At 41.1% G+C, this 26,566-nt stretch overlaps 1 protein-coding gene across 1 annotated transcript in view; it reads right to left on the bottom strand.

Annotated features, from left to right (window-relative positions):
- The window catches only part of GAD2 (glutamate decarboxylase 2), a 161,533-nt gene extending 135,707 nt beyond the window's left edge, over nucleotides 1-25,826 (bottom strand). The window contains exons 1-4 of the mRNA XM_077490993.1: nucleotides 25,378-25,826; nucleotides 24,573-24,632; nucleotides 24,238-24,384; nucleotides 23,102-23,335 (exon numbers count right to left, since the gene is read on the bottom strand). Of these exons, the coding sequence (XP_077347119.1) occupies nucleotides 23,102-23,335; nucleotides 24,238-24,384; nucleotides 24,573-24,632; nucleotides 25,378-25,453 (517 nt within the window). The 5' untranslated portion in view covers nucleotides 25,454-25,826. The remainder of the gene's footprint in view (nucleotides 1-23,101; nucleotides 23,336-24,237; nucleotides 24,385-24,572; nucleotides 24,633-25,377) is intronic.
- Between the last annotated feature and the right edge of the window lie 740 nt (nucleotides 25,827-26,566).

The following is a 26,566-nucleotide window of genomic DNA, read 5'->3' as shown; positions in this document are numbered from 1 at the left end:
GAATCCCAGACAGGTGGCAACCCTATGGCATCAGCGCTGGCTTTAATCAGGTCTTGGTACTGGCTGTAAGTAGGCACAGTTACTGGCTGTAATCAAGCACTGGTAGTGGCTGTAATCTGGTACTGATACTGATTGTAATCAGGCACTGGTACTCGCTGTAGTCAGGTAATAGTTTTAATCAGGTACCGGTTGTGGGTGTAATTAGGTATACAAACCCACCAGATCATGCTGCACCCAAAATGAATAAATAAAAATTAATAAGAAAAACAAAAAAGTGAATACATAGATAATTAGGCAGCTACCTTTCATTTTTATAATTATATAAAATAATTTTAAATGATATAAAATCATGCATTAAAAACAATTTTAAATATCCAAATAACCAAACAGTCCAGAGCACCCAGAAGCACATACAATAGATTCCTCCTTGCACCGTTGTGTGAATAATCTCCTTTGAGGATTATTGCTGGGTGTTTTATCAAAGTCTGATTATTCACACAGAAATAGGAATCTATTGCCTGCGTTTCTGCCACTTTTTATGGATTGTTTGGTTATTTGGACAGTTTGAAATTGATTTTATGGATGAATTTCACATTTTTATTTTTTGTTATTTTGTATATTTATACATTTTTCTGTTGCTCCTTAACCACCTCAAGTCTGGACACTTTCACCCCTTTCTTGTTCAGGCTAATTTGCAGCTTTCAATGCTGTCACAATTTTAATGACAATTACTCAGGCATGTAACACTGTACCCAAATGCAATTTTATAATTTTTTTTAGACAGATAGAGCTTTTTTGGTGGCAAAAAGACTGAACATTTTGAAAAAAATATGTTTTTCGTATGTCTTTCTTAAAATATTTTTGCAATTCATAAATTTTTTTTCATAAACTTGTATTTTGCTATATTTCTTTGGTAAAAGTTGCCTAAATCAATGTAAATTATTTAGTCTGTGTGAAAGTTATAGAGTCTAAGTACAAACTATGGTGTATATATTTGAAAATTGATTAGTCCTGATATACTGACTTTCTAAAGGTCTTAGCCCATGTACACACGGTTGGAGAATCCGTCGGAATGTGTCCTATCGGACCGTCTCGTCGGATAATCCGACTGTGTGTGGTATGCATCGGACTGATTCCGTCGGAATATCCATCGGACCCGATTTTCCAACATGTTGGAAATATTTCGCGACCAACTGGGCCGATCGGACATACTCCGATTATGTGTAGAGAATTTTGATCGGACCAAGTGGCACGCATGCTCAGATCAAATTCCTACATCAAAGCTATTGGCTATTAGCCTGAATGTAGTCCCATCGTAACGAAATTACGTCATCACGTTCTGAAAGATCGGATTTTTCGCCAACTTTGTCCGACCGTGTGTATGCAACAGTTTCGGACAAGATCCGACGGACAAAATCCGACGGGCAAAATCCGACGGATTTGGTTGTGGAAATCTCCGTGTGTACAGGGGCTTACAATGGCAGGGTAGTACAAATACCCCCCAAATGACCCCTTTTAGAAAAGTATATAACCCAAAGTATTTAATAGGAGTTTTTTGAAGCTCTCATTTTTTGTCACAATTTATATGGAAAAAAAAAATTCCACAAATTTGTCATTGCGACAATCAAACTGTGTGTGTATAGTGCAATGTGATCTACAGTAAGAGCTATCCTGCCTCATGTGCTTTATAGATGAACGCTTTTCTGACAAGGGGGGAGAGCACAACATAGCGCACCTCCTTCTGCTTTGTAGTGGCTTCCCCATTTGTAAGTTGGGGGAGGGTGGATATGTGCTAGAAAGAAGAATGGGGGGGGGGTATATGTGCCAGAAGTAAGAAGTGATGTTTGTGCTAGGAGGGGGTGAGGAATTTGGGTAGGGAGTAAGAATTTGTACTGGGAAGTTTAATTTAGAAGCAGTTGTGCTAGGAGGGATTTGTGGGAATTTGTCGTAGGAGGAGGATTGAAGAAAGAAGACTTGTGCTGGGAGGAAAGATGGGATGGGGGTGGGTTGTGCCAGGAGGGGGTGGCGGAATTTGGGCTAGCAGGAGGGATGGGGGGGTATTTGTGCCGGCAGGGGGGATTTGGGGGAAAAGATTTGTGCTAGGATAGAAATTTTAAGAAGAAAGAGGATGTGTGCTAGGTGGGTGATTTTTTTGGGGTGAGGGAGATTTGTGCTAGGAGGGGGAATTGGGGTGGGATTTGAGCTGGACAGGCAAAGATTTATGCTGGGGTGGGGGATTGAAACTGGGAGTTGGTGGAATATGTGCATTATTGTTTGGAGAGAATTTTGGCTTGAAGATGGAATTTATGTTTTTTATATATGACGGAATCTTTGTGTCCACTAATAATGATTTTCATGTATTTTTAGTGTAAATATAATTTTGATAATATTGCACGGGGTAGAGGGGGGGGTGGGGTAACAGCAGCCCTGCTCATAGATCATCTTATAAAGCGGCAGAACTTGATTATTCAAGTTCTTCCACAGATTAAGCTGGATGACTTCTGGGTATAGGGGTGGTAAAGTGTGAAGGAGCTCATCCAGTTGTCATCTGAGAGATCCAATATATCATATGACCAATTAGATCTTAATTTACTCAGATATGCAGGTTTGTCTTGTCGAAGACTATAATAGAAGAGATCAACTTACAGTGTTCAGGATATAACAGGGGTTGCTCAAATGTAGAGTTTTGGAGGTGAACATCTCTAATCCCTAGCTAGGATGCAGCTGCATGTTTTAGTTGAAGGTATCGAAAATGCCAAGAAGTTGGGATATTAAGTTCTTGTTTAAACTGAAAATTATAAATACGCCTTGGTCATACAATTGATGGATATAATTCAGACTTTTTTGTGCTGAAAGACAGGAGTCAGGTATTGTAAGAAAATTAGGGAGGAAAGGGTTAAACCAAATCAGGTGGTTAGGCGAGACAGATTGGGTGAAATGCAGCCAAATTCCTTTTCTGTTGCTGTGATCTGACTTCCTCTTAGAGGCTGGCTATGTTCATTCTCCAATTCTCAATAGGTGTAGAAAGGAGGGATTTGGGTTCCTGGAGAACTGGGCTGAGCCGGTTACCAGCTCTATTGTAGAGATGGACTGCACCTAAATGGGGAGGGTGCAGCTCTGTTGGGGGAGAAAATGGTCAAAAAGTTGGAGAAGCTTTTAAACTAGGTGGCATTGGAGTGTTCAGAGGAAGCGATAGCCAACTGTGAGCAGAGTTCAGAGGGTACTAATAGAGGCACTAGTGGTAATATAATACCTAAACCCTGGGGGAGTAGGCTGGCAATACATAATCACAGCCTCAAAAAATCTAATAAGAAAGTAATTTGAACTCATACAAAACTGAGAGGCATGTTCACAAATGCCAGGAGCCTAGCCAACAAAATGGAGGAGTTGGAGCTGCTGTTACATAAGGAAGATTTTGCCTTTGTAGGTATATCAGAAACTTGGTTTGGCAGCTCACATGATTGGTCAGCATCTATCCAGGGGTATTCATTATATCGAAGGGACAGGGAGAGTCGAAGAGGAGGAGGGGTTTGCCTGTGTATCAAAAATGATTTGTTAACGTGAGGGACAACATTGGGTGGCGCTCCAAAGAGAAGAGACATGTGTGAAATGAATAGTGGGGGTATGCTACAGCCCCCCTAATCTGATAGATGAGGAGGAGTTGGGCCTGCTATCACAGTTTGAAATGGCAGCGAGGCAGGGCAACATCATCATAATGGGGGACTTCAACTATCCAGATATTAACTGGGTGGAAGGGACAGCTCACTCTTTAAATGCCCGTCATTTCCTAAATGTCTTACAGAACAACTTCATGTTCCAGTTGGTGGATACTCCAACTTGAAAGAATGCTTTGCTATGTCTAATAACTACAGATAATAAAGATCTGGTCGCAGATGTGGAGATATGGGACAATCTGGGATCCAGCGATCACAGGATAATTCAGCATAAATCATAGGAAAAGAGGGCACAAGGGTAGTACGAAAACACCAAACTTCAAAAGAGCCAATTTTTATAGACTACGTTCAATACTACAAGATATTAAATGGGACCTAGCCTTAGATACACTGAACACTGAGGGAAAATGGGAGTGCTTTGGGAACATATTAAATAACGATATCACTATGTGTATTGCAAGGGGTAATAAATATAAATGAGCGATGGTTAAACCTGGTTGGCTAAACTCTAACGTAAAAAAAAGACATACTAAAGAGAAAAAAATGGCCTTCAAGAAATATAAGGCCGAGGGGTCATTTTCTGAATTTTAGCACTACAAGGATTGCAAAAATAAAATGTAAAAATGCAACCAGGGTGACTAAAATAGACCACAAAAGGCACATAGTGAAGGAGAGCAAAATAAATCCCAAGAAATGTTTTAAATATATCAACAGTAAAAAGGCGAGGTCAGAGCATATTGGTCCCATAAAGATGATGACAGGAAGTTGGTTACAAATGACAAGAAGAAGGCAACTGTACTAAATGCTTTCTTCTCCTCAGTTTTTACACAGGAAAAGGAGGGGTATAGCAACAACTGTATTCTTAGTAACATGTCATAGGATGTAACCTTGTGGCTAATAGAAGTCGATGTCCAGAAAAAACTAGAAAAACTTAACACAAATAAATCACCAGGAACGGATAACTTACACCCAAAAGTCCTCAAAGAACTCAGTCAGGTTATAGCCAGAATGCTATTCCTCTTTTTTATTGACAGTATAATGACAGGAATGGTACCAGCTGATTGGAGAAGGGACAAGGTGGTACCAATATTAAAAAAAAGGGCCGAAACATTTACCTGAAAACTACAGACCAGCCAGTCTAATATCAGTAGTATGTAAACTATTGGAGGAGAAGATAAGGCACTATATGCAGGAATTTGTTGATGAAAACAGTATCATTAGTAGCAATCAGCATGGGTTTATGAAAGGTTATTCTTGCCAAACTAATCTATTAACATTCTTTGAGGAAGCAAACTGTCTTCTAGATAAGAGAAGACCAATGGGTGGTGTATCTTGATTTTGCAAAAGCATTTGATACAGTTCCCTATAGATGCCTAATTCACAAACTAAGGTCTGTAGACATGGACTATAGGGTTTGTACATGGATAAAAACTGGTTACAGGGGAGTGGTGGTAAATAGTGAATACTCAGGCCGCGTACACACGGGCGGATTGTCTGCCCAACTAAGTTCGGCAGACAATCCGACAGACAGTCCGTTCAAAATTAGCATGAACGGACTTGACCACACACGATGAGCAGACAGTCAGCTGAAAGCGTGCGTGATGACGTGTACAGCACGTACGACGGGACTAGAAAAACGACGTCCTATACACTGCAATGCAACCTTCGGCCGTGTAAACCCTTTCTGAGCACGCGCCATACTTAGTCCGTCCAACTTGCCTACACACGAGCGGACTGTCCGCTGAAACCAAGTTTGGACGGACAAAACCAAGTTTGAACGGACTGTCTTACGGAAATTCCGTAAGACTTTGTTCGTCAGACTGTCCGCTGAAAAAGTCCGCTGAAGCCCACACACGAGCGGATTGTCCGCTGAAACACTGTTCAGCGAACTAAGTTGGGCAGACAGTCCGCCGTGTGTACGCGGCCTCAGAGTCTCAGAGACTCTGGTCTGGAGTGGTACCAGAAGGCTCCGTTGGTATAAAAATTGTATTCTCATTGTTTGCTGATGACACAAAACTAAGTAGTGATGTCATGCCTTCAGCCTATAAAGAAAAAATAATATCTTCTGGACTTCCAATATCAACATTTCCCACTAGATGCCACTCTTAACAAAAGGCTAATGATGGGTAGTGTTCTATAGTTAATAGACTTTCCTGCCATGTCACTAGGAACTAGCCCACTTCCTATTACAACTCTTTCATCCCTTTCATGAGGAGAGACTGCAATGGAGTCAGCTAAGCCTGCACCACATGTTCAGAGGAATTCCCAATCCTTCTAGGCAATCCTTACTTATATACCTAGTAGACATTTGTTATATTCATGTAATTCTTATTTGTCTTTTATTTCTAGTTTCACCATATCGAATCCTATCATATTATATAAAAGCATCCTTTCCTGATATGACCACCACCTGTTCATCGTAATGAAGATCCAAAGTTACAGACAGTCTGGTTATTGTAGGATTCAAGGTTTAAACTGTATGTTGAGCTACATACACACCAGGGGCAAACTTGTACTGAGAACAGAACAAGGGAGCTAATTCCACAGCAAGATATAGAAACTTTACCAGAAGACCTCAATAAAATAATGGGGTGGGCAACTTGGAAAGAGGTTTATTGTGGAAAAATGTAAAGTAATGCACTTGGGGGCTAACAATTGCAATGTACATTACTCTCTAGGGGAAAAAACCCTGGAGGAACCCAGGATGGAGAAAGATCTGGGAGTCCTAATAGATCACAGACTCGGCAATGGCATGCAATGCCAAGCTGCAGCAAGCAAAGCTAGCAGAATATTAGCATCAAAAAAGGGAATTTACTCCAGAGATAAAATGATAATCCTGCCACTTTATAAAAATCTGGTTCAGCCACATCTGAACCTATTCTCGCTAAAGAAAAGAAGCTTAAGGGGAGACATGGTAGCGATAAAAAATACCTCAATGGTGATACTTGCATAGGAAATAAACTATTCAGTCTCAGGGAGTGAAAGAAGACATGGGGCCACTCAATGAAACTGAAGGAGAAGCAGTTTAACCCTGAACTGAGTAGGGGGGTTTTTAATGTCAGGGCAGTAAAGATGTGGAATTCACTTTTACAATCAGTGGTGTCAGCAGGCAGTATTGATCATTTAAAAAAAAACTCTTGGACCTGTATCTTTGTAAACACAATATACAGGGAATACGGAAAATGATTATGAACGCACGCACATACACAGGTTGAGCTTAATGGACTGGTGTCTATTCAACCTTACCAACTATGTAACTATGATAGAGGCAGAAAAACACAGTAAGTAATAATTTCATGAAAAATAGATTATAGGGCCATTAGGTAGTGGTTGTGTTTAGCTTATTTTTGGAGAATAAGGATATTGTTTAGTGTCACTTAAAGTGGTTAAAATGTGAGGCCTGGTGTCAGAGACTCCTTCATTAGTGATGGACGAACTTCCGAAGGGACGTTTCGCGAATGCGGACTGCGAACGCGGCCGATAGTTAACGAACCGGAACGTTCGCGGCGGGCCCCATTGACTTCAATGGGAGGCGAACTTTGCAAACCTACAGGTCAAATTTGCAGCCACAAAATAATTAATAGCTGTGCAAACATAGTCCCACCACATGGCCAATGACATAACACATGTATGAGGTGAATCTGGGATCGACAACTACAAGCATTCTTTTTTTATATGGGAAATTGTTGTGACAATTCAGGACTGTGGAGCGCATGAAGGCAATGGAGGAGAGGGAAGGTCAGGGACCAGGGTAGGCAAAGAAAAGGGTGCAGGAGATGATCACCAGCAGCGCGACATACAGCAATGACACCTGCACCGTGATAGAGTCATCTGACACCAGCACCGTGATAGAGAGCACTGACATCAGCAGCGTGGCATACAGCAATGACACCTGCACCGTGATAGAGTCATCTGACAACAGCACTGTGATAGAGAGCACTGACATCAGCAGCGTGACATAAAGCACTAACACCAGCACCGTGAAATACAGCACTGACAGCAGCACCGTGATAGAGAGCACTGACATCAGCAGCGTGACATGCAGCAATGACACCTGCACCGTGATAGAGTCATCTGACAACAGCACCATGATAGAGAGCACTGACATCAGCAGAGTGACATAAAGCACTAACACCAGCACCGTGATATACAGCACATACAGCAGCACCGTGATAGAGAGCACTGACATCAGCACCGTGATATACAGCACTGACACCTGCACCTTAAGCAGCCCCAGGAGGAAGTCAGCATAGCACATGGATGGTGGGAGCCCCTCATAATGAGCATAGCACAGGGATGGTGGGAGCCCCTCATAATGAGCATAGCACAGGGATGGTGGGAGCCCCTCATAATGAGCATAGCACAGGGATGGTGGGAGCCCCTCATAATAAGCAGCCCCAGGAGGATGTCAGCATAGCACAGGGATGGTGGGAGCCCCTCATAATAAGCATCCCCAGGAGGATGTCAGCATAGCACAGGGATGGTGGGAGCCCCTCATAATAAGCAGCCCCAGGAGGAAGTCAGCACAGCACAGGGATGGTGGGAGCCCCTCATAATGAGCATAGCACAGGGATGGTGGGAGCACCTCAAAATATGCACAGCAGAGGTACAGCCCCAGGAGGAAGTCAGCACAGCACAGGGATGGTGGGAGCCCCTCATAATATGCACAGCAGAGGTACAGCCCCAGGAGGATGTCAGCACAGCACAGGGATGGTGGGAGCCCCTCATAATAAGCAGCCCCAGTAGAAATATGACACCACTCAACCTCTTCAAAGAGGAGGGTACGGGCATATAGTACGGTGTGCTTTTTTTGGACAAAGAAGTGAGCCAAATGAAGAAAGAAGGTCTCTGTGCTCGATTCAAAAAATTGTTTATAGACATAAACATGGTCTACTGGTCACATGTGTTGAATTCCTCTGAGATCCATGCCTCATTCATTTTTAGAAATGTGAGGTAGTTAACACTCTCGTGAGCTTATCGGTCACGATCCCCCCTGCTGCGCTGAACGTCCTTTTGGACAGGACACTGGATGAGGGGCAAGCCAACAGTTCGATTGCAAATTGGGCAAGCTCTGGCCAGAGGTCAAGCCTGCCCACCCAGTAGCCCAAGGGTTCATCACTCCTCAGAGCGTCCACATCGGCCGTTAACCCGATGTAGTCGGACACCTGACGGTCTAGGCGTTCCCTGATGCTGGATCCGGATGACACCTGTCGATGGGTCGGCTGAAAGAATGACCTCATATCCGAAGTCACCAACACATCTTCAAACCGGCCTCTTCTTGCAGGCGCTGTTGGATTGGTACTCGCAACTCCTTCTCTGGGAGTGGGAATTGCTCCTCTGCCAGCGCACGCAAAGGCAGAATGCAGCATTTCTCGAAGCAAGGCCTGGAAGTGCTTCATTCTGCCAGCCCTCTGTGATGGCGGTAACATTTCCGCCATTTTGTGTTTGTACCGGGGGTTCAAGAACGTTGCCACCCAGTACTGGTCCTTGACCCTTATGCTTTTTATACGGGGGTCCCTATTAAAACACTGGAGCATGAATGCCCCCATTTGCACTAAACTGGAAGCGGTGTGGTGGCCTGGCTCCTGCTCATCATCCAGGATAATGTCGTCCTCTTCATTCTCCTCTCCCCATCCACGAACAACAACAGGGGTCCCAGAAAGGTTTAAAGCATGCTCTTCTTGCTCCTCCTCATCCGCCCCGGCACCATCCTCCTCTGGCTCCTCTTCAGACTCCTGTTGTTGACTTGTCTCAGATAGAGTAGCCCCCCCTGGGAATTCATCCAGCATTGCGACTTCCTCATCTTCCCGCTCCTGCTCCTCCACAGCTTGATCAATGACACGACGCAATGCACGCTCCATAAAGAAGGCATAAGGTACCATGTCACTGATGGCGCCATGGCTGCGACTGACCAGTTTGGTGATCTCCTTAAATGGGCGCAGAAGTCTGCATGCATCGCGCATGAGCAGCCACTGGCGCGGTGAAAAAAAACCCAGCTCCCCAGAACCTGTTCTGCCGCAGAGTTCATACAGGTAGACGTTAACTGCATGTTTCTGCTGGAGCAGCCTATCAAGCATATAGAAGGTTGAGTTCCATCGCGTCAGGCAATCGCAAATAAGACGTCTAACTGGCAGATTGTGTCACAGCTGAATGTCAGCAAGGCGAGCCATGGCCGTGTAAGATCTTCTGAAATGGGCCGAGATTTTCCTTGCCTGCCGCAAGATGTCCTGGACCCCAGGGTATTTGACAACGAATCGCTGCACGACCAAGTTTAAGACGCGTGCCATGTATGGCACGTGCGTGATTTTTCCCTGTTTCAATGCGCTAAGCAGATTGGCACCGTTGTCACACACCACTTTACCAACTGTCAAATTGAGCGGTGTTAGCCACTGATCTGCCTGTGAATGCAAAGCTGAAAGGAGTGCCGGGCCAGTGTGGCTCTTGGCTTCCAGGCACAACAGACGCAGCACGGCATGGCAACGTCTCACCTGGCATGTCGAATAGGTTCTGGGGAGCTTGGGCGGCGCAGCGGAAGAGACGCTAGCACCGGAAAAGGAGGAGTCAGCCGAGGAGGAGAGGGAGGAGGATGGAGTAGGAGGAGGAGGAGAAGAAGAGTCAGGCCTGCATGCAATCCGTGGCGGTAAAACCAAATCTACACGGGTGCCACGGGTTACATGCTTGACGGCCGTCAGACGGTTCACCTAGTGGGCAGTAAAAGTGATATACCTTCCCTGCCTGTGTTTGCTAGACCACGTGTCTGTGGTCAGATGTATCTTGTTACCGACACTGTGTGCCAGAGATACATTCACTTGCCGCTGAACATGGCCATATAGCTCTGGGATGCCCTTCTTTGAGAAATAGTTCCTTCCTGGAACCTTCCATTGTGGTGTTCCAATGGCCACAAATTTGCGAAAGGCCTCCGAGTCCACCAGTTTATATGGCAGTAGTTGGCGGGCTATGAGTTCTGACAAGCCAGCCGTCAACCGTTCGGCAAGAGGGTTATCCGGCGTCATCATTTTTTTACGCTCGAACATTAGGCCCACGGAAGCCTGCCTTTTTGCAGAAAACGTGAGCTTGGCGTGATGGAAGGTGGAGTGGAGGACAATTGTGAGGAGAGAGGAGAAGGAGAAGTAGAAGACGAGGCTGGACGGTGAGAGCCTGCAGTGTGGCTTTGTGTGTTCCGTTGCTCCCACTCGGCTCGGTGATGGCTGCTCATGTGCCTTCTTAAGGCGGTCGTCCCTAGGTGAGTGTTGGGCTTACCGCGACTAATGCGTTGACTGCAAAGATTGCAGATGGCAACGCTATTGTCAGCAGCAGACACGTTAAAAAACACACACTGCAGAGCCATGTGCCGGTGTCCTGGGAGCGCCAGATGTGACCGTACATGGTCGATGACTCGCTCCTGATACATTTGCAGTCTGCTTTGTCCCTCCTGTGCAATGTAAGTTATTCCTGCTTCTCCTCCCTATCTGCTGGTCCATATCTCCCTCTGAACTCCCCTCCTCTTCCTCTCTTGTGGGCACCCACGTGACATCACTAGACACGTCATCATCGACGTCTCCTTCCCCACCGCTATAAGTAGAGATCTCGGAGTAGACAGCAACACCGGGGACCAACCTCCTCCTTGGGCTGATCTGGGCACTGTCGTCAGACTGCTGAGTAGCGGTTGTTGCTACCTCTTCTTCCTGATCCAATACCAAGAGTGGCTGCGCATCAGAAATGTCTTGATATGGATCGGAAAATAATTCCTGTGACTCAAGCGGAAGATATGTGGTGGTGGTGGTGGTGGTGTTGTTGGTGGTAGTGTCTTTGGGGGTGCACATAGCAGAGAGTGAAGAAGAGGGTGCAGATCGAGAGGATGAGGAGGGTGCAGAAGAGTAAGGCTCAGTGAGCCACTCAACCAAGTCTGGTGCGTCCTTTAAAGTAATTGAACGCAGCTTCTGCAACTTCCCACTTTGGCTCAAGCCTGTTGCTCCTGCCCTACCCCTACCACCCCTGCGGAAGGGCCTGCCTCTTCCTCTGCCTGTCATTTTTTAAATGACCCTGTGACAAAACTCTCAGTCCCTATACCGATGAAGGACTGCTGCAGTATAGGGCAGCGGTCAGCAGTAGTGCACCTCAACCCTATGTATTGTGGACCTATACCAGTCCTTATAGAATAGCAGACTGTACCTCACTCAACCCTATGTACTGTAGCACCCTAGACAGACCAAGTTACCAGTCCTTATAAGGACCTTTGTGGAACAAGTAGGTTGTGTGTGACTGATTAGCAGACTGTACGTCAGTCCCTATACAGATGAAGGACTGCTGCAGTATAGGGCAGAGGTCAGCAGTAGTGCACCTCAACCCTATGTATTGTGGACCTATACCAGTCCTTATAGAATAGCAGACTGTACCTCACTCAACCCTATGTACTATAGCACCCTACACCAGGTTATTACCAGTCCTTATAAGGACCTTTGTGGAACAAGCAGGTTGTGTGTGACTGATTAGCAGACTGTACGTCAGTCCCTATACTGATAAAGGACTGCTGCAGTATAGAGCAGCGGTCAGCAGTAGTGCACCTCAGCCCTATGTATTGTGGACCTATACCAGTCCTTATAGAATAGCAGACTGTACCTCACTCAACCCTATGTACTATAGCACCCTACACCAGGTTATTACCAGTCCTTATAAGGACCTTTGTGGAAAAAGTAGGTTGTGTGTGACTGATTAGCAGACTGTACGTCAGTCCCTATACTGATAAAGGACTGCTGCAGTATAGGGCAGCGGTCAGCAGTAGTTCACCTCAACCCTATGTATTGTGGACCTATACCATTCCTTATAGAATAGCAGACTGTACCTCACTTAACCCTATGTACTATAGCACCCTACACCAGGTTATTACCAGTCCTTATAAGGACCTTTGTGGAACAAGTAGGTTGTGTGTGACTGATTAGCAGACTGTACGTCAGTCCCTATACCGATGAAGGACTGCTGCAGTATAGGGCAGCGGTCAGCAGTAGTGCACCTCAACCCTATGTATTGTGGACCTATACCAGTCCTTATAGAATAGAAGACTGTACCTACCTCAACCCTATGTACTATAGCACCCTACACCAGGTTATTACCAGTCCTTATAAGGACCTTTGTGGAACAAGTAGGTTGTGTGTGACTGATTAGCAGACTGTACGTCAGTCCCTATACCGATAAAGGACTGCTGCAGTATAGGGCAGCGGTCAGCAGTAGTGCACCTCAACCCTATGTATTGTGGACCTATACCAGTCCTTATAGAATAGCAGACGGTACCTCACTCAACCCTATGTACTGTAGCATCCTACACCAGGTTATTACCAGTCCTTATAAGGACCTTTGTGGAACAAGTAGGTTGTGTGTGACTGATTAGCAGACTGTACGTCAGTCCCTATACTGATAAAGGACTGCTGCAGTATAGGGCAGAGGTCAGCAGTAGTGCACCTCAACCCTATGTATTGTGGACCTATACCAGTCCTCAAAGAATAGCAGACTGTACCTCACTCAACCCTATGTACTGTAGCACCCTAGACAGACCAAGTTACCAGTCCTTATAAGGACCTTTGTGGAACAAGTAGGTTGTGTGTGACTGATTAGCAGACTGTACGTCAGTCCCTATACCGATGAAGGACTGCTGCAGTATAGGGCAGCGGTCAGCAATAGTGCACCTCAACCCTATGTATTGTGGACCTAAAGCAGTCCTTATAGAATAGCAGACTGTACCTCACTCAACCCTATGTACTATAGCACCCTACACCAGGTTATTACCAGTCCTTATAAGGACCTTTGTGGAACAAGTAGGTTGTGACTGATTAGCAGACTGCAGCAGAAGGGCAGCAGCCAAGTATAATATTCTTTCTATATTTGGAAGAAAGAATATTATACGTGTACAAGCCTATTACCATACCACTGATACCAGTCCTGAAAAGAACCTTTGTGGACCTAATATAGTAACAGCTACTGATTAAACTGACCCTCACTGCCTCACACACAGCTTCCTGCCTGTCCCTATATAAACTAACAAAACAGAGGCTACTGGAACAATAACTGGAATAGCACTTTTGTGGACCTGATAGTAACAGCTAATGACTAAACTGACTGCCCCTGCAGCACACACCGTCCTGTCCCTTTCTCTAAACTGACAAAAGACACTCAGGCTGCTGCAACAATCAGTAGCACAGCAAACCTATTTCCTGAACTACACCTAACACCTATACCAGTCCTGAAAATAACTTTTGTGTACCAAATAGCTAGCGATTTGGGTCACTGCAATCTCTCCCTGCTCCACACAGCAACCTCTCCCTATAGTGACAGAAGAAAGAATGTAAAATGGCCGCCGGATCGGGTGTATTTATAAGTTAGGGGGAATGTCCAAGTGTCCATGTGCTGTAATGTCTCAATTGGCTGTCCTGTACCCCATGATGGATGTGTCATCATAGGTCAAAGTTCTTTTACACAGTAAACACGGAAGTCCGCCGGGTGAACGGCTGAAATTCGCCGCGAAATGACCGCCGGGCGAACCGTTCGGCCATCCCTATCCTTCATGCTGACTATGTATCCCACTTACAAAGAGCGCCCCCGAGTGGTGGCTAGGAAAGAGAAAATGATTGCAAAGGCATGATGATGTCATATTTATTCTTTATTAAAAGTGATTCTTTAAATCAAAACCCAATGAAATCTAAAGCAAGATCACTGTTGCTGAACAATGTAGTATTTGCGCCTATTTTTTTAAGATTCAGTCCTTCATTTTCAAGCAATTTAGGCATTTTTTCCTGTTAAATTTTGATTCTATAGGTAAAAAGCTGCTGGCGATAATGTTAAAAATGTGTTGAGGCTTTTTGTTTATCCTTTTAGATTGTAAGCTCTCATGTACAGGGCTCACATGACCCTCCTGTATCGAATTGTATTGAAATTGTTCTGTAAAGTGCTTTGCAAATCCTATAAAAATTAAAATAATAATCAAAATGTTTTAACAGTACCACAATTTGCAAAGATTTGATTTTATCTTATTTTATGGGGACAGATTCCCTTCAATTGCTTTTTTAAAATGTGACTATAGTATTAAAGTGGTTATAAACCCTCTTTGTTGACTTTTACCTATAGGTAAGCCTGGAATAAAGCTTAGCATGTAGGTGGAAATATCTCCTAAACGTTCGTCGTTTAGGAGATACTTCACTTGTAGTGCGCAGATGTTGTCATCGGCGCATGCGCTGTGAAGAAATGGACCACGTGTATGCCTTGCAGGGAGCAAAAGAGGAAGTAAAACCCATGGGGGTTTACTTCCTCTTTCAGTTCCCTCTAAGTAGTTGATCAAAGTAACTCAGGAAATGAAGCTGTAAGCTTTATACTGTCAGTAGACAGGGTAATCAAAAAGAAGACAAACCTATGCTACAAGATAAAGGAAAACTGTACTAAAAGAAAAATGGAGGCTGCCATGCCTGTCTTCCCTCTGAAAATGCTAGTTGCCTGGCTGTCTCTGCCCTCAATATATCTGAGTAATGGGAAATCAGAATGCATCTAGTGAAGTCAGAGGAAAGGCAGAACTCCTGCTTTTCATACTTGTTCTAGGTCAGAGACTCAGAAAAATGGTGCATGAACAAAACAGCCAGAAAACCTGCATTTTCTTAAGGACTGTTTAGTAATGGCACATGGCAGCCTATATATTCCCTTAGCACAGGCTTACTGCAAATAGAGGTATTTGTAAGGAATGCTTTGTGTTCAGCCCTATTGTCTGGACTGAAATTGGCAATCATATAGCCCCTGGGGATAATCCAAAAGAGTGCCAAAATGTTTCAATGTCTGAACATAGTTTTATAACATTTTTCATTTATGTGCTAATTTGCAAGGCCACAAGAAGGATCATAAGCAATACTTTTTTGTGTATTAATATTAGGATGTTACAGTCAGTTTTGAGGTTTATCTCCCACGCTTCGGCTGCTTAAGTATTCATATATATATATATATATATACATACACAGTGCCTAGAAAAAGTATACATACCCCTTAAAATGTTCCAGAATTTGTCGTGTTACAACCAAAAAAGTAAATGCATATTATTGGGATTTTATGTGATAGACCAACACAAAGTGGCACATAATTGTGAAGTGTAAGCAAAATGATAAATGGTTTCCCAATTTTTTTCCAATAAATATCTGAAAAGTGTGGCGTGCTTTTGTATTCAGCCCTCTTTACTCTGATACCCCTAACTAAAATCTAGTGGAACAAATTGCCTTCAGAAGTCACCTAATTAGTAAATAAAGTCCACCTGGGTGTAATTTAATCTCAGTATAAATATGGCTGTTTTGTGAAGCCCTCAAAGGTTTGTTAGCAAACCTTAGTGAACAAACAGCATCAAGAAGGCCAAGGAACACACCAGACAGGTCAGGAATAAAGTTATGGAGACGTTTAAAGCAGGGTTAGGTTATCAAAAAAAATATCCCAATCTTTGAACATTTCACGAAGCACTGTTTAATCCATCATCTACAAATGGAAAAGGTATGGCACAACTGCAAACCTACTAAGACACTACCGTCCACCTAAACTGACAGGCCGGGCAAGGAGAGCATTAATCAGAGAAGCAGGCAAGAGGCCCATGGTAACTCTGGAGGAGAGATCCACAGCCGAGGTGGGAGCATCTGTCCACAAGACAACTATTAGTCATGCACTCCACAAATATGCCCTTTATGAAAGAGTGGCAAGAAGAACGCAATAAGAAGCCATGTCGGGGACACGACAAACATGTGGAAGAAGGTACTCTGGTCAGATGAGCCCAAAATTGAACTTTTGGGCCTAAAAGCAAACAGCTATGTGTGGCGGAAAACTAACATTGCACATCACCCTGAACACACCATCCCCACTGTGAAACATGGTGGTGGCAGCATCATGGGGGCGCTTTTCTTCAGTGGGGACCTGGAAGCTGGTCAGAGTTTATGGGAAGATGGATGGAGCCAAATACAGGGCAATCTTAGAAGAAAAGCTGTTAGAGTCTGCAAAAGACTTGAGACTGGGGCAGAGGTTCACCTTCCAGCAGTACAATGACCATAAAACATACAGCTAGAGCTACAATGGAATGGTTTAGAGGTGAATATATAATTATTATGTCACATAAAAGGTGTAGGAATCTATATAAGGTATACAATCAAAGTTCAAGGTTATGACTGTGATATGATGGCCCTAAAACAGGCTAGGACTAAAATATTCCTAAAATATTCAGTCTTACAAAAGAAATAATAAAACAAGAATAGACCATAGAAATTCAGCATGTAGACATGCTAGATGCAAGAGGCCAAGAGGGGGCAGTAAAATAAAAAAAGAATAGTAGTCATAACTTAGTACTTCAAATAGATTGAAGCGGGGAAGGGGTGGCAAAGTATGAAGACTGGACTACGCTGTTCTCAGCATGCTCCAAAAAGTGTCACATCTGGTGATTGCGTTCCACACGGTCCATATGTGCTCCACAGTGGTTTCCGGAAGTGTGGTGGCCATCTTGCTTACATGGACCTTCCTTTCCTGCAGCTACTGGTTGGCGCAGAGACATGGAATAACATGCCAAGAGCACCAAAAGCTATTGATAATCCTGTTTTACTACACTAGTCTGTAAGTGTTTTTAACCATTTTGTTCCAATAAAATAGCTGGATTACTGTGCTTAGAAGCGCTTTCTAAGGCTGCAAAATAGTCAGCGTCCTAGGGTAAATTTTACAGCACCCAGTGGGCTCTCTGAGACTCAGATTTTCTATACATTAATCTTTTATTTTATTTTTTTCAACCAGTGGGTTGATAGAATGATAGAAAAAAATGATCCCATTCCCCCATATACACATTTCTATTTTGACAGTGGGGAAGGCTCCTGCTGTCAGAACACAATAGCACAGCATGAGCCTTCCCTGTCATCAGAATATAATGGTCAGTAATGACAGCTATAGCAGACCCGACAGGCTAGTTGTACAGATGTCGATCTATAGATCGACATGTGTACAACAAGCCTGCCCTTACATGGATTGAAATGCGACCAGTCCCTCCTGAACTGGCCAAATTTTGGTCAATGCATGGCCTTCCTTAGTCCCATCTTCTGCAGACATAGACATCTTCAATCATTGGTCTCATTAGTGGGTCTCAATATTATAATTATTATCACTAGAGTACTATATCTTCTTTTTCTGGAGCCATTGTGACTCCATTGTAAGGTGTGTTACCTTTCTCAGTGTAGCCAATCTTGTGTAGCTTCTATATACTGCAGTACTGCTCTATTAGTGTAGCAATGCCTGTGTAGCCTCAATACCCTGCACACTAGCCCACGTTTTATTCCCCAACAGGTATTTCATTTATTTCCCAATTAAAGATTATTTGTTAGCATTACAAATAATAGGACACAGACAATTTACTTAATGCTGCAAACGTTTACTGGAATCAACTCTGGTTGATGCCTCTGTAGCTATGTAACAGATCTTCTTCATGACAGTCTCCAAAAATTCCAAATCTCTAGGAGATGTGCCCTACCATAGGGTAAATTTATTAACCACTTGCCAACCAGCCGCCGCAGTTTTACTAGGGCAGAATGGCACAGCTGGGTGAAATGGCATTACCTTGCATCGCTTCGTCTTCCGGCCACTAGAGGCACTCGTGCACCAGCAACGTGTGCCCAGAGCCGATATGAGTGCCCGGCAGGCGCGATGACCGCCAGGCTCCCGCGATCGCTCATGACAGAGCGAGATCTGGGTTCTGTGTGTGTAAATACACAGATCCTGGTTCTTTCAGGGGAGAGGAGACAGACTGTGTGTTCATACTATGTATGAACACCAATCTCTCTCATCTCCTAGACAGTCCCATCCCCCCACAGTTCGAAACACACACTAGGGAACATAGTTAACCCCTTGATCACCCCCTAGTGTTAACCCCTTCCCTGCCAGTGACATTTACACAGTAATCAGTGCATTTTTATAGAGCTGATCTCTGTATAATTGTCAATGGTTTCAAAAATGTGTCAAAAGTGTCCGCCATAATGTCGCAGTCCCAATAAAAATTGCAGATTGCCGCCATTACTAATAAAAAAAATAATATATAATAAAAATGCCATAAATCTATTTCCTATTTTGTAGACGCTAAAACTTTTGTGCAAACCAATCAATATACGGTTATTGTGATTTTTTTTTACACATATCGGTTTTGATACATATCGGCCTAAACTGAGGAATACTGAGGAATTTACGAAAGGCAAATCCACTTTGCACTGAAAGTCGCTCTAAATCTAAGGGGTAGATCTGAAATGATGTTATCATCCAATCATGTGCAAGCTAAAATGTTGTTTTTTATTTTCCTTGCATGTCCCCCTCGGTTCTACAGCGACTTTACTTCCAAGTGCACTTTCAGCACACGTTCAAGTGCACTTGCAGTGCAAAGTGGATTTTCCTTTAGTGAATAACCCCCAGTGTGTTTTTTTCAAAATTGTCATTCTTCTTTTGTTTATAGTGCAACAACTAAAAGTCGCAGAGGCGATCGAATATCACCAAAAGAAAGCTCTATTTGTGGGGAAAAAGGACATCAAATTTGCTACAGCATCGCACGACCGCGCAATTGTCAGTTAAAACGACACAGTATCGAATAGCAAAAAATGGCCTGTTCATTGAGCAGCCAATTCTTCCGAGGCTGAAGCAGTTAAGCAATCACATGCCAGGCCTTGCTGTCTCCAACAAACACAGGTCTTACACTTAAAACTCCCTCTGCCAAATTACCTTTACACCCAGCAACTCTTGCCCTTTCTCCTGACCTTTTTTGCTCTATTACATTGGAAGGAATGGGGCCGAAATATTTAAGCACCCCTTACAGGCATTCAACCAAAAAGCTCAGAGATAGCAGACCATTGAAACTTAATTTCTACAGATTAGCAAATACACAATGGGGTTGATTTACTAAAACTGGAGAGTACAAAATGTGGTGCAGCTGTGCATGGTAGCCAATCAGCTTCCAGGTTTTTATGTCAAAGCTTAGTTGAACAAGCTGAAGTTAGAAGCTGATTACACAGCTGCACCAGATTTTGCACTCTCCAGTTTTGGTAAATCAACCCCGTTCTGTTTGTATTGTGTTATACAATGAACTGTTTTCCCAGACCTCTATGTGGCCTTTTTTATTTAGCCCATGTGTCACTCTCATCACTTTATCATGCACATTCATATATTATTAATACATGATTGGCATGCCACTTTTAGAAAAAGCCAACTGATAATCAAGTCACCACCCTTTCCCAAATGGCCGCACCCTGGCCTTTGACAGAACATGAAAATGCAAAATCTCAAGCACTCTTTTGTTCACCTCAAAGATTCCTGCAAGCACTATATATTCCCCACTGGTATATTCCAAATTATTATTAAATTTGACCTTGATGTAAAAATAAAAGAAAATAATTTTGTTTAGGTATCCTTAAAATGATTGTAAACGATCAACTTGTAAAACAACCCATTTAGTTTAGATAGAAATGAAAGGCAACACATTTTCATATAGATATAAAAAAAAAAAACATTCTGAATACCTTTTTTCCCTTTTTTATAAGTGATCACATTCCCTGTGTTCTCAGTTGCATAAGAGCTGGGGGGAGGAGAAGCAGCAGCACAGTCCCAGTGAATGGCTGTGCAGCGGGGGAGGGGTGTCAGGACAAGTCTGATCATTGGAGGAAAACAGGTTGAGTTCCCAGCATAGGTAGAGAACTGACCACAGTATGCTCTTCTTCTTAGTGTAGTCAGTTTTTTAATAGGAAAGCTGAGGGACTAGCAGGAACGCCAGGATTTCACATAAAGGAAGCAGCACAAAGAGAACAGGATACTTTCTCATACAAGTACATTGTACAGCATGCACATATCAGAAGTATGAAACGTTGTGGTAACAAATGCTTTAAGACACTGTGGGGTATATTCATACATTTTCTTAGAAGATGTACAATTATTCTCAGACCCTGCAGTGCACAGATAGTTTATTAGGAAGATGAATATGTGTGTAGAACAATGCTCTAGTATACCATTTTGAAGGGACAGTCCACCCAAAACTGATATTTCGGTTGGGTGATGCTACAAGGCTTAACCCACCCTGCCTTATACATTTAAGTACTCTAACAGCAAAATACCCTACTCAATTTCAGGCCTAGAAGTCTGGAGCAGCAGAAGGAGTCTTATTCCTCTTGCTTCGCTCTGTATAACACATTTTGTTCAGTAATTTCGTAAAAGCAGCAAAAGCCCTTGTATAGTAGTACCCATAAACTGTATATCATCTCAACTTACTGGGGGGGGGGGGGGGGTATTTATACATGTTTTCATATGTTTTTAGATTCCAAGCTAGAATAGTAAAAAAGTGCCTGCAATTTATAAAGCAGAAAATCAACTGCAGTGCCAATTATGACCAGATATGGCGATAAAGGGCCCCATTTATTTCCTTCTTTGTAACTGTTGGGTCTTTTAGATTATAATTTACTCTATGACTGTTTTTCAACCTTTTTTTCGGTTGAGGCATCCTTGAAAATCCTGCACAGTCTTGAGGCACCTCATTTTAAACATTTAAAAAAAAAATGTTAGTTTTACATAATGCAGCAGCATCCAGAAACGTATAACACCCAACATAGAGGTGATTTATTTTTACATAGCAAATATACCTTTGCACAATGGTACTGAATAGTATTCCAGTGTTTTTCTCCCTCACTCAGACCTTAGGAGCACGGCAGGGGAGGGGCAAACAAGAATGCTGTACATCATCATCACGTGACATCATCCTTAATAGCTGATGATGTCACTGGTTGTTAGGCTGGACCGCACAGTGCCCAAGCTTCTAAAGCTGCACAATAAAAACCTGTGGCTTTGTGTAACTAAAAGGCAGGTTTGATCCACTTGGCAGCTTGTACACAATTTCGGAACAATTTGGGGCAATTTTTAGCCATTTTACTATGGCACCCCTGGAGAACCTAGAGTGCAACCCAGGGTGCTGCGGAACCCTGGTTGAAAAAGGCTGCTCTGTGACGTTAAAGATACCTAATCTACATATGATATAGGATATATTTGCTATTTATTTAAAGAACAATATTTCATCTTTTTAATCCAGTGATGTCAAAATTATCCTACAAATCTTTAATTTGAAACCATTTATAGGTATATGATGGGAACTAGGAATTAACGTAAAACTGATGATTGACACAATTTATCCAGATATACCTGTATACAAAACATACACAAAAAAAAAAAAAAAACATATCACATATGTAAAATATATACACAGAGAGAGCATACAGCTCATGCAACAACACATACATATATATAATAATAAAAACAAAATGATACCCACATGCATACAATAATGCATTTGGATGCTATTTCAAAGATCCTTGGTGTGCTATCAACATATCTCTTAACCATTAATACAAGCAACACAAAGTGTTCTTTTGGTTTGGGGGCTAGAAATACGCCAAAAGGGAACTGGTGGCAAGCAATGTCATTACAATAAGGACGATGAAGTAGGTCACACATGACAGCTTCTGCCCTAAAGGTTAGCCACAGAAACAGTGGTGTCCAAACAAAAACCAGACCACCATACTATGCCGAACAAATACATTTCATGAAACAAAGAAGCAACATTCTCAAACAATTTAAGTCTTTGCATGCATGTAAAACCATCTAAACAGGAGGTTGTTAATAAAATAGGACTTTATAGAGATGAATCATACACAATATGCTTCATTCATACGTGTAGTGTACAGATAAATAGCTTTTAAGGCGCACACTGTAAAAAAAAAATTGTGAAACACATTTGACACCGCAGATTTTTTGCAACAATGGCGAAGTAAACTGAGCAATTACCCACGCAATCACCATCGCAATCAAGTCATGTCGGATAATACACATGCACACTATATTATAGCCCTATTATCTAGAGACAATTGATAATATGCCTAAGCTGCTCAACCAAAAAAAATAATAATAAATGCCAAAGTAGCACTAAAATACATTTTTTTAATTCAATAGAAGCAAACAAATAAAGATAAGGAAAGATACGTAAAAATCCTGGTAAAAATTATTTAGAAGAACAAATATTTATATTATTTGACATAATAAATATTCATTCATTGTTAAAAATATGCTCCAAAGCTAAACCAAAAAAAACAATTTCAATGTGCATATTTGCTGTTCAATAACTAGCCATATGTGTGCATGTATGTTTATATATATATATATATATATATATATATATATATATATATATATATATATATATATATATATATATATATATATGTATATAATATATATTTATACACATTCACACAAATATAGCTAGTTATTGCACAGCAAATATGTGCAATGAAAATGTATAATTTTTCATAACTGATAAATTTCCTATACACTATCATGCCATGCATATTAACAAAAAAATAAATACACTCTACCTGTTTTTACAGCATATTTTAAGGTGGTTTTGCAGTTAAGCAGAATCCCCTCCAAACTTTGTGGCTGGTCAGACAGTTCCCAGTTATATTCCTGAAGAAGCTCATTGGGATAGTGAAAATCAATCACCTTATTTGATCTGTCAAAGGTGTTCACCACATATTTCAATAAAATGTCTATAATTTGTTGTAAGAAACGCATTGTTTCTGCCTCTCCATTTTTTGCAGGAAGAAGGTCTGAAAAAAAGACATTTTTTTAGAATCATTGATCTTTATTTTCACATTATGAGTGAAATAATCTTTATTTAAAAAAAAAAGAATCATAGCAACAAATAATTTCAGAGAATGTTAAATATAATTACATAGTTGTGTTTTTTCATAATTAATCTAGTTTAATGTTGTTACATTTTGTGTTTTAATATGTTGATGCATATTAAATATTGTAAAATGAATAGCACATAATGTAAATATTTTGCTATGCAATTTATCTATATATTTTTTTATGTAACATCTAATAGTTTATCTAAAGGGAAAAAAATGTGCGTTCATGTTAAATCCTTTAATGCTTAGTTTAAGTAATTGTGCATAACAATTGCCCTAATCAGAGTGTGTCAATTAAATCCTTATCTCTAATCCAGAGGGTTCACTGGGCAATAAAGAATTTCTAATAAAAAATTACATACGATGGACTGCAGAAAAAAGATTACATTATGTGCTTGCACATTCCAGGATACATTTTTAATCTGAAATATATATATATATATATATATATATATATATATATATATATATATATATATATATATATATATATATATATTCAATAAAAATATAGATATATATATAATAATATATAATATAATATAAAATAAAAATATAGAATGCAAAATTAAATGTAAACAAAATTAAATATGAGAAAAAGGGTGCTTCAATTATTTGTGTATATATATATATATATATATATATATATATATATATATATATATATATATATATATATATATATATATGTATGTATATATATATATATACAAATAATTGAAGCACCCTTTTTCTCATATTTAGTTTTGTTTACATTTAATTTAGCATTCTATATTTTAACAAAGGATGAATTTGTTATTTTCCTGTTCAGTACATACCTGTTGAGTATAATAAGGAGAAGTTTAATTCACCCTTGTCACAGCTGCATAGCTTCTTGTCATAGCTGGATTCAAATCCTTCACCCGTGCATATTTCCTCCTTGTTGGTGGACTCTTTGGATTTTTCCCCCTCTCTATAAAGCATAGCTGGACAGGGAGATTAATACATGAAGTGAGCTTAACTATGTTTATATCTGTGACAGATATTTGATTGTTACATAGGCATATAATAGAACATAAAATCTAACATACAACAATAACATTTAACAACATACACTTTACGATATCATATTCGTTTAATATTACATTAAAAAAAAACTAATATTGTTACTTACCACATAATTTTGTGCTGATCCCCCCAGTAAATTTTTGAGCAACCTGGCACCATGCTTTTGCTGAAAACAACAAAAAAGAAAACACAGTTTAAATCAATCTTTCTTTCTTTCTTTCTTTCTTTCTTTCTTTCTATCTTTCTCTCATTCTTTCTCTTTCTTTCTCTCCTTCTTTCTTTCTCTTCCCCTTTTTCCCATTTATTTATTTATTTCATCATGTCCTTTAAATCTGTTTCAGATCTAATTTTTAATGATTGTTTTTTTAAAATATGTCATATTTTATTTAATGAACCATTTAAAACAATTCACTTTCTAGATATAAGATATATGGATTTTTAAAATGTAGATATATAATACTAATACTCTTTAAGGATTTTTCAGTTACCTGTGTAGAAATATATATTCAATATATATAGATAATTTAGAGCAAAAATTGTGTTTGGATTGTTGGATCTGTATGCCCATTATCGTTAATTCTGTTTCAAATCTAATTTTTAATAATTTAAAAAAAAATATGTTTTATTTTATTTAGTGAACAATTAAAAAAAAACACTTTCTAGATCTAAGATATATACATTTTTTTAAATGTATGTATAGCATGTGAATCAGCCTTTTGCAGTAAGTTACCTGTGTAGAAATATAAAAAAAAAAAAATATATATATATATATATATATATATATTTTCTTCTACACTAAATTGAGAGCAAAAAAGTGTGTTTTAATTGGATCTGTATGATGCGAAAATTCTTCTCTTTGGGCCAGGGAAATCAGCTGAATAATTAAGAGAAATCAGATCCAGCCTACTCACCTGTGCCTAGGTTGTCTGGTTCACTGTTCCCTTCTTCTGCCCCAAAGGACCAAAATCCAGAGCCAGGAGATGCCATCCCAACCCTGGAGAGTACAGACAGAAGTGGGATGGCAGCTTATATTAGTGATGCTGTTGAATCCCTAGGACAGGCGCATAGAAATAAACAGCCAAATAAAGATGAGTGCCTATCGGAGGGGGAATAACTGCCAGGGGGACTGAAGTGTGTGCGGAGAGTGAAGGGGAGCCAGCACTGAGCGGTGTAGTCAGTGGAGCAATCAATGAGAAGGCGAGCTGTGTCAGTCTACACAGAGCAGCCTCTGTAGAGTCCTCTGTATGGAGCTGTCTGCGGTGCTGAACCCGCCTGGTAGAGCACTGTACTCCTCTAAGTGACTCAGATCTCTCTCCTCTACGCGTCAGACCCTTCTAAGAGTCCAGACATGACAGCCCCCCCTCCCTGAACACTTTCAGCCACCTATTGGTTAACAACGCTGTCTTTTGTAATAGTCGTTTTATGGGACAAAATACAAGGGAAGGCTCTGAGATGACGCCGCAGGACCTCATTCTGACGTTATTCCAAAGACAAAAAAAAGAAAAAAAAAGAAGGGACCTTTGTCTAAAGATTGGCAAAACCATCAAACTATGACTATATACGCATGTTACGCAGATTATGCATAATCCATTTCCTTGAGGGAAAATCCATAGACTAAAAACACAACCCTGGTATATAAAGCACACAAAAAACATATTTATAAATGCAATCACATAATTACATACAGGGTTGCCAAATGGTCTAGTTTTTCTTCAATTATTATCGAGTAACCGCTCTTCAAATGGTGTAACTATATACAGTGGTCTTGGTTTTGTAACCTCAACTACAAAGAAATTTACAAATATCATAAAGGCATGCACATTTCAGAGCTGATCGAACCATGTGAATTTTTATCATACACAGAAGATTTGATAATTTTTGCTTTTTTACTGTGTGCCCTGGTTGACACTGATGCTATTTCAGATGTGAACCAGATTGTACTGAATGGAATGACAAGGGAAATAACATTGGTTCCTATGGAGCCTGTTCACATCAATGCAGTGTAGCTGCAATATGACTTTGGGATCCTGAGCTTCTTTAATGCGATGTAAATTTTTTAGCAACCTAGCACCATGCTTTTTTTCTTTCTTTCTTTCTTTC

This window comes from Lithobates pipiens, unplaced genomic scaffold, assembly GCF_037356315.1.
Source record: "Lithobates pipiens isolate NorthernLeopardFrog02 unplaced genomic scaffold, aLitPip1_a1.2 Scaffold_19, whole genome shotgun sequence".
Lineage (NCBI taxonomy): Eukaryota > Metazoa > Chordata > Amphibia > Anura > Ranidae > Lithobates > Lithobates pipiens.
Note: the sequence above shows the minus strand (reverse complement) of the source record. Positions and strands in the feature narration are given on the sequence as shown.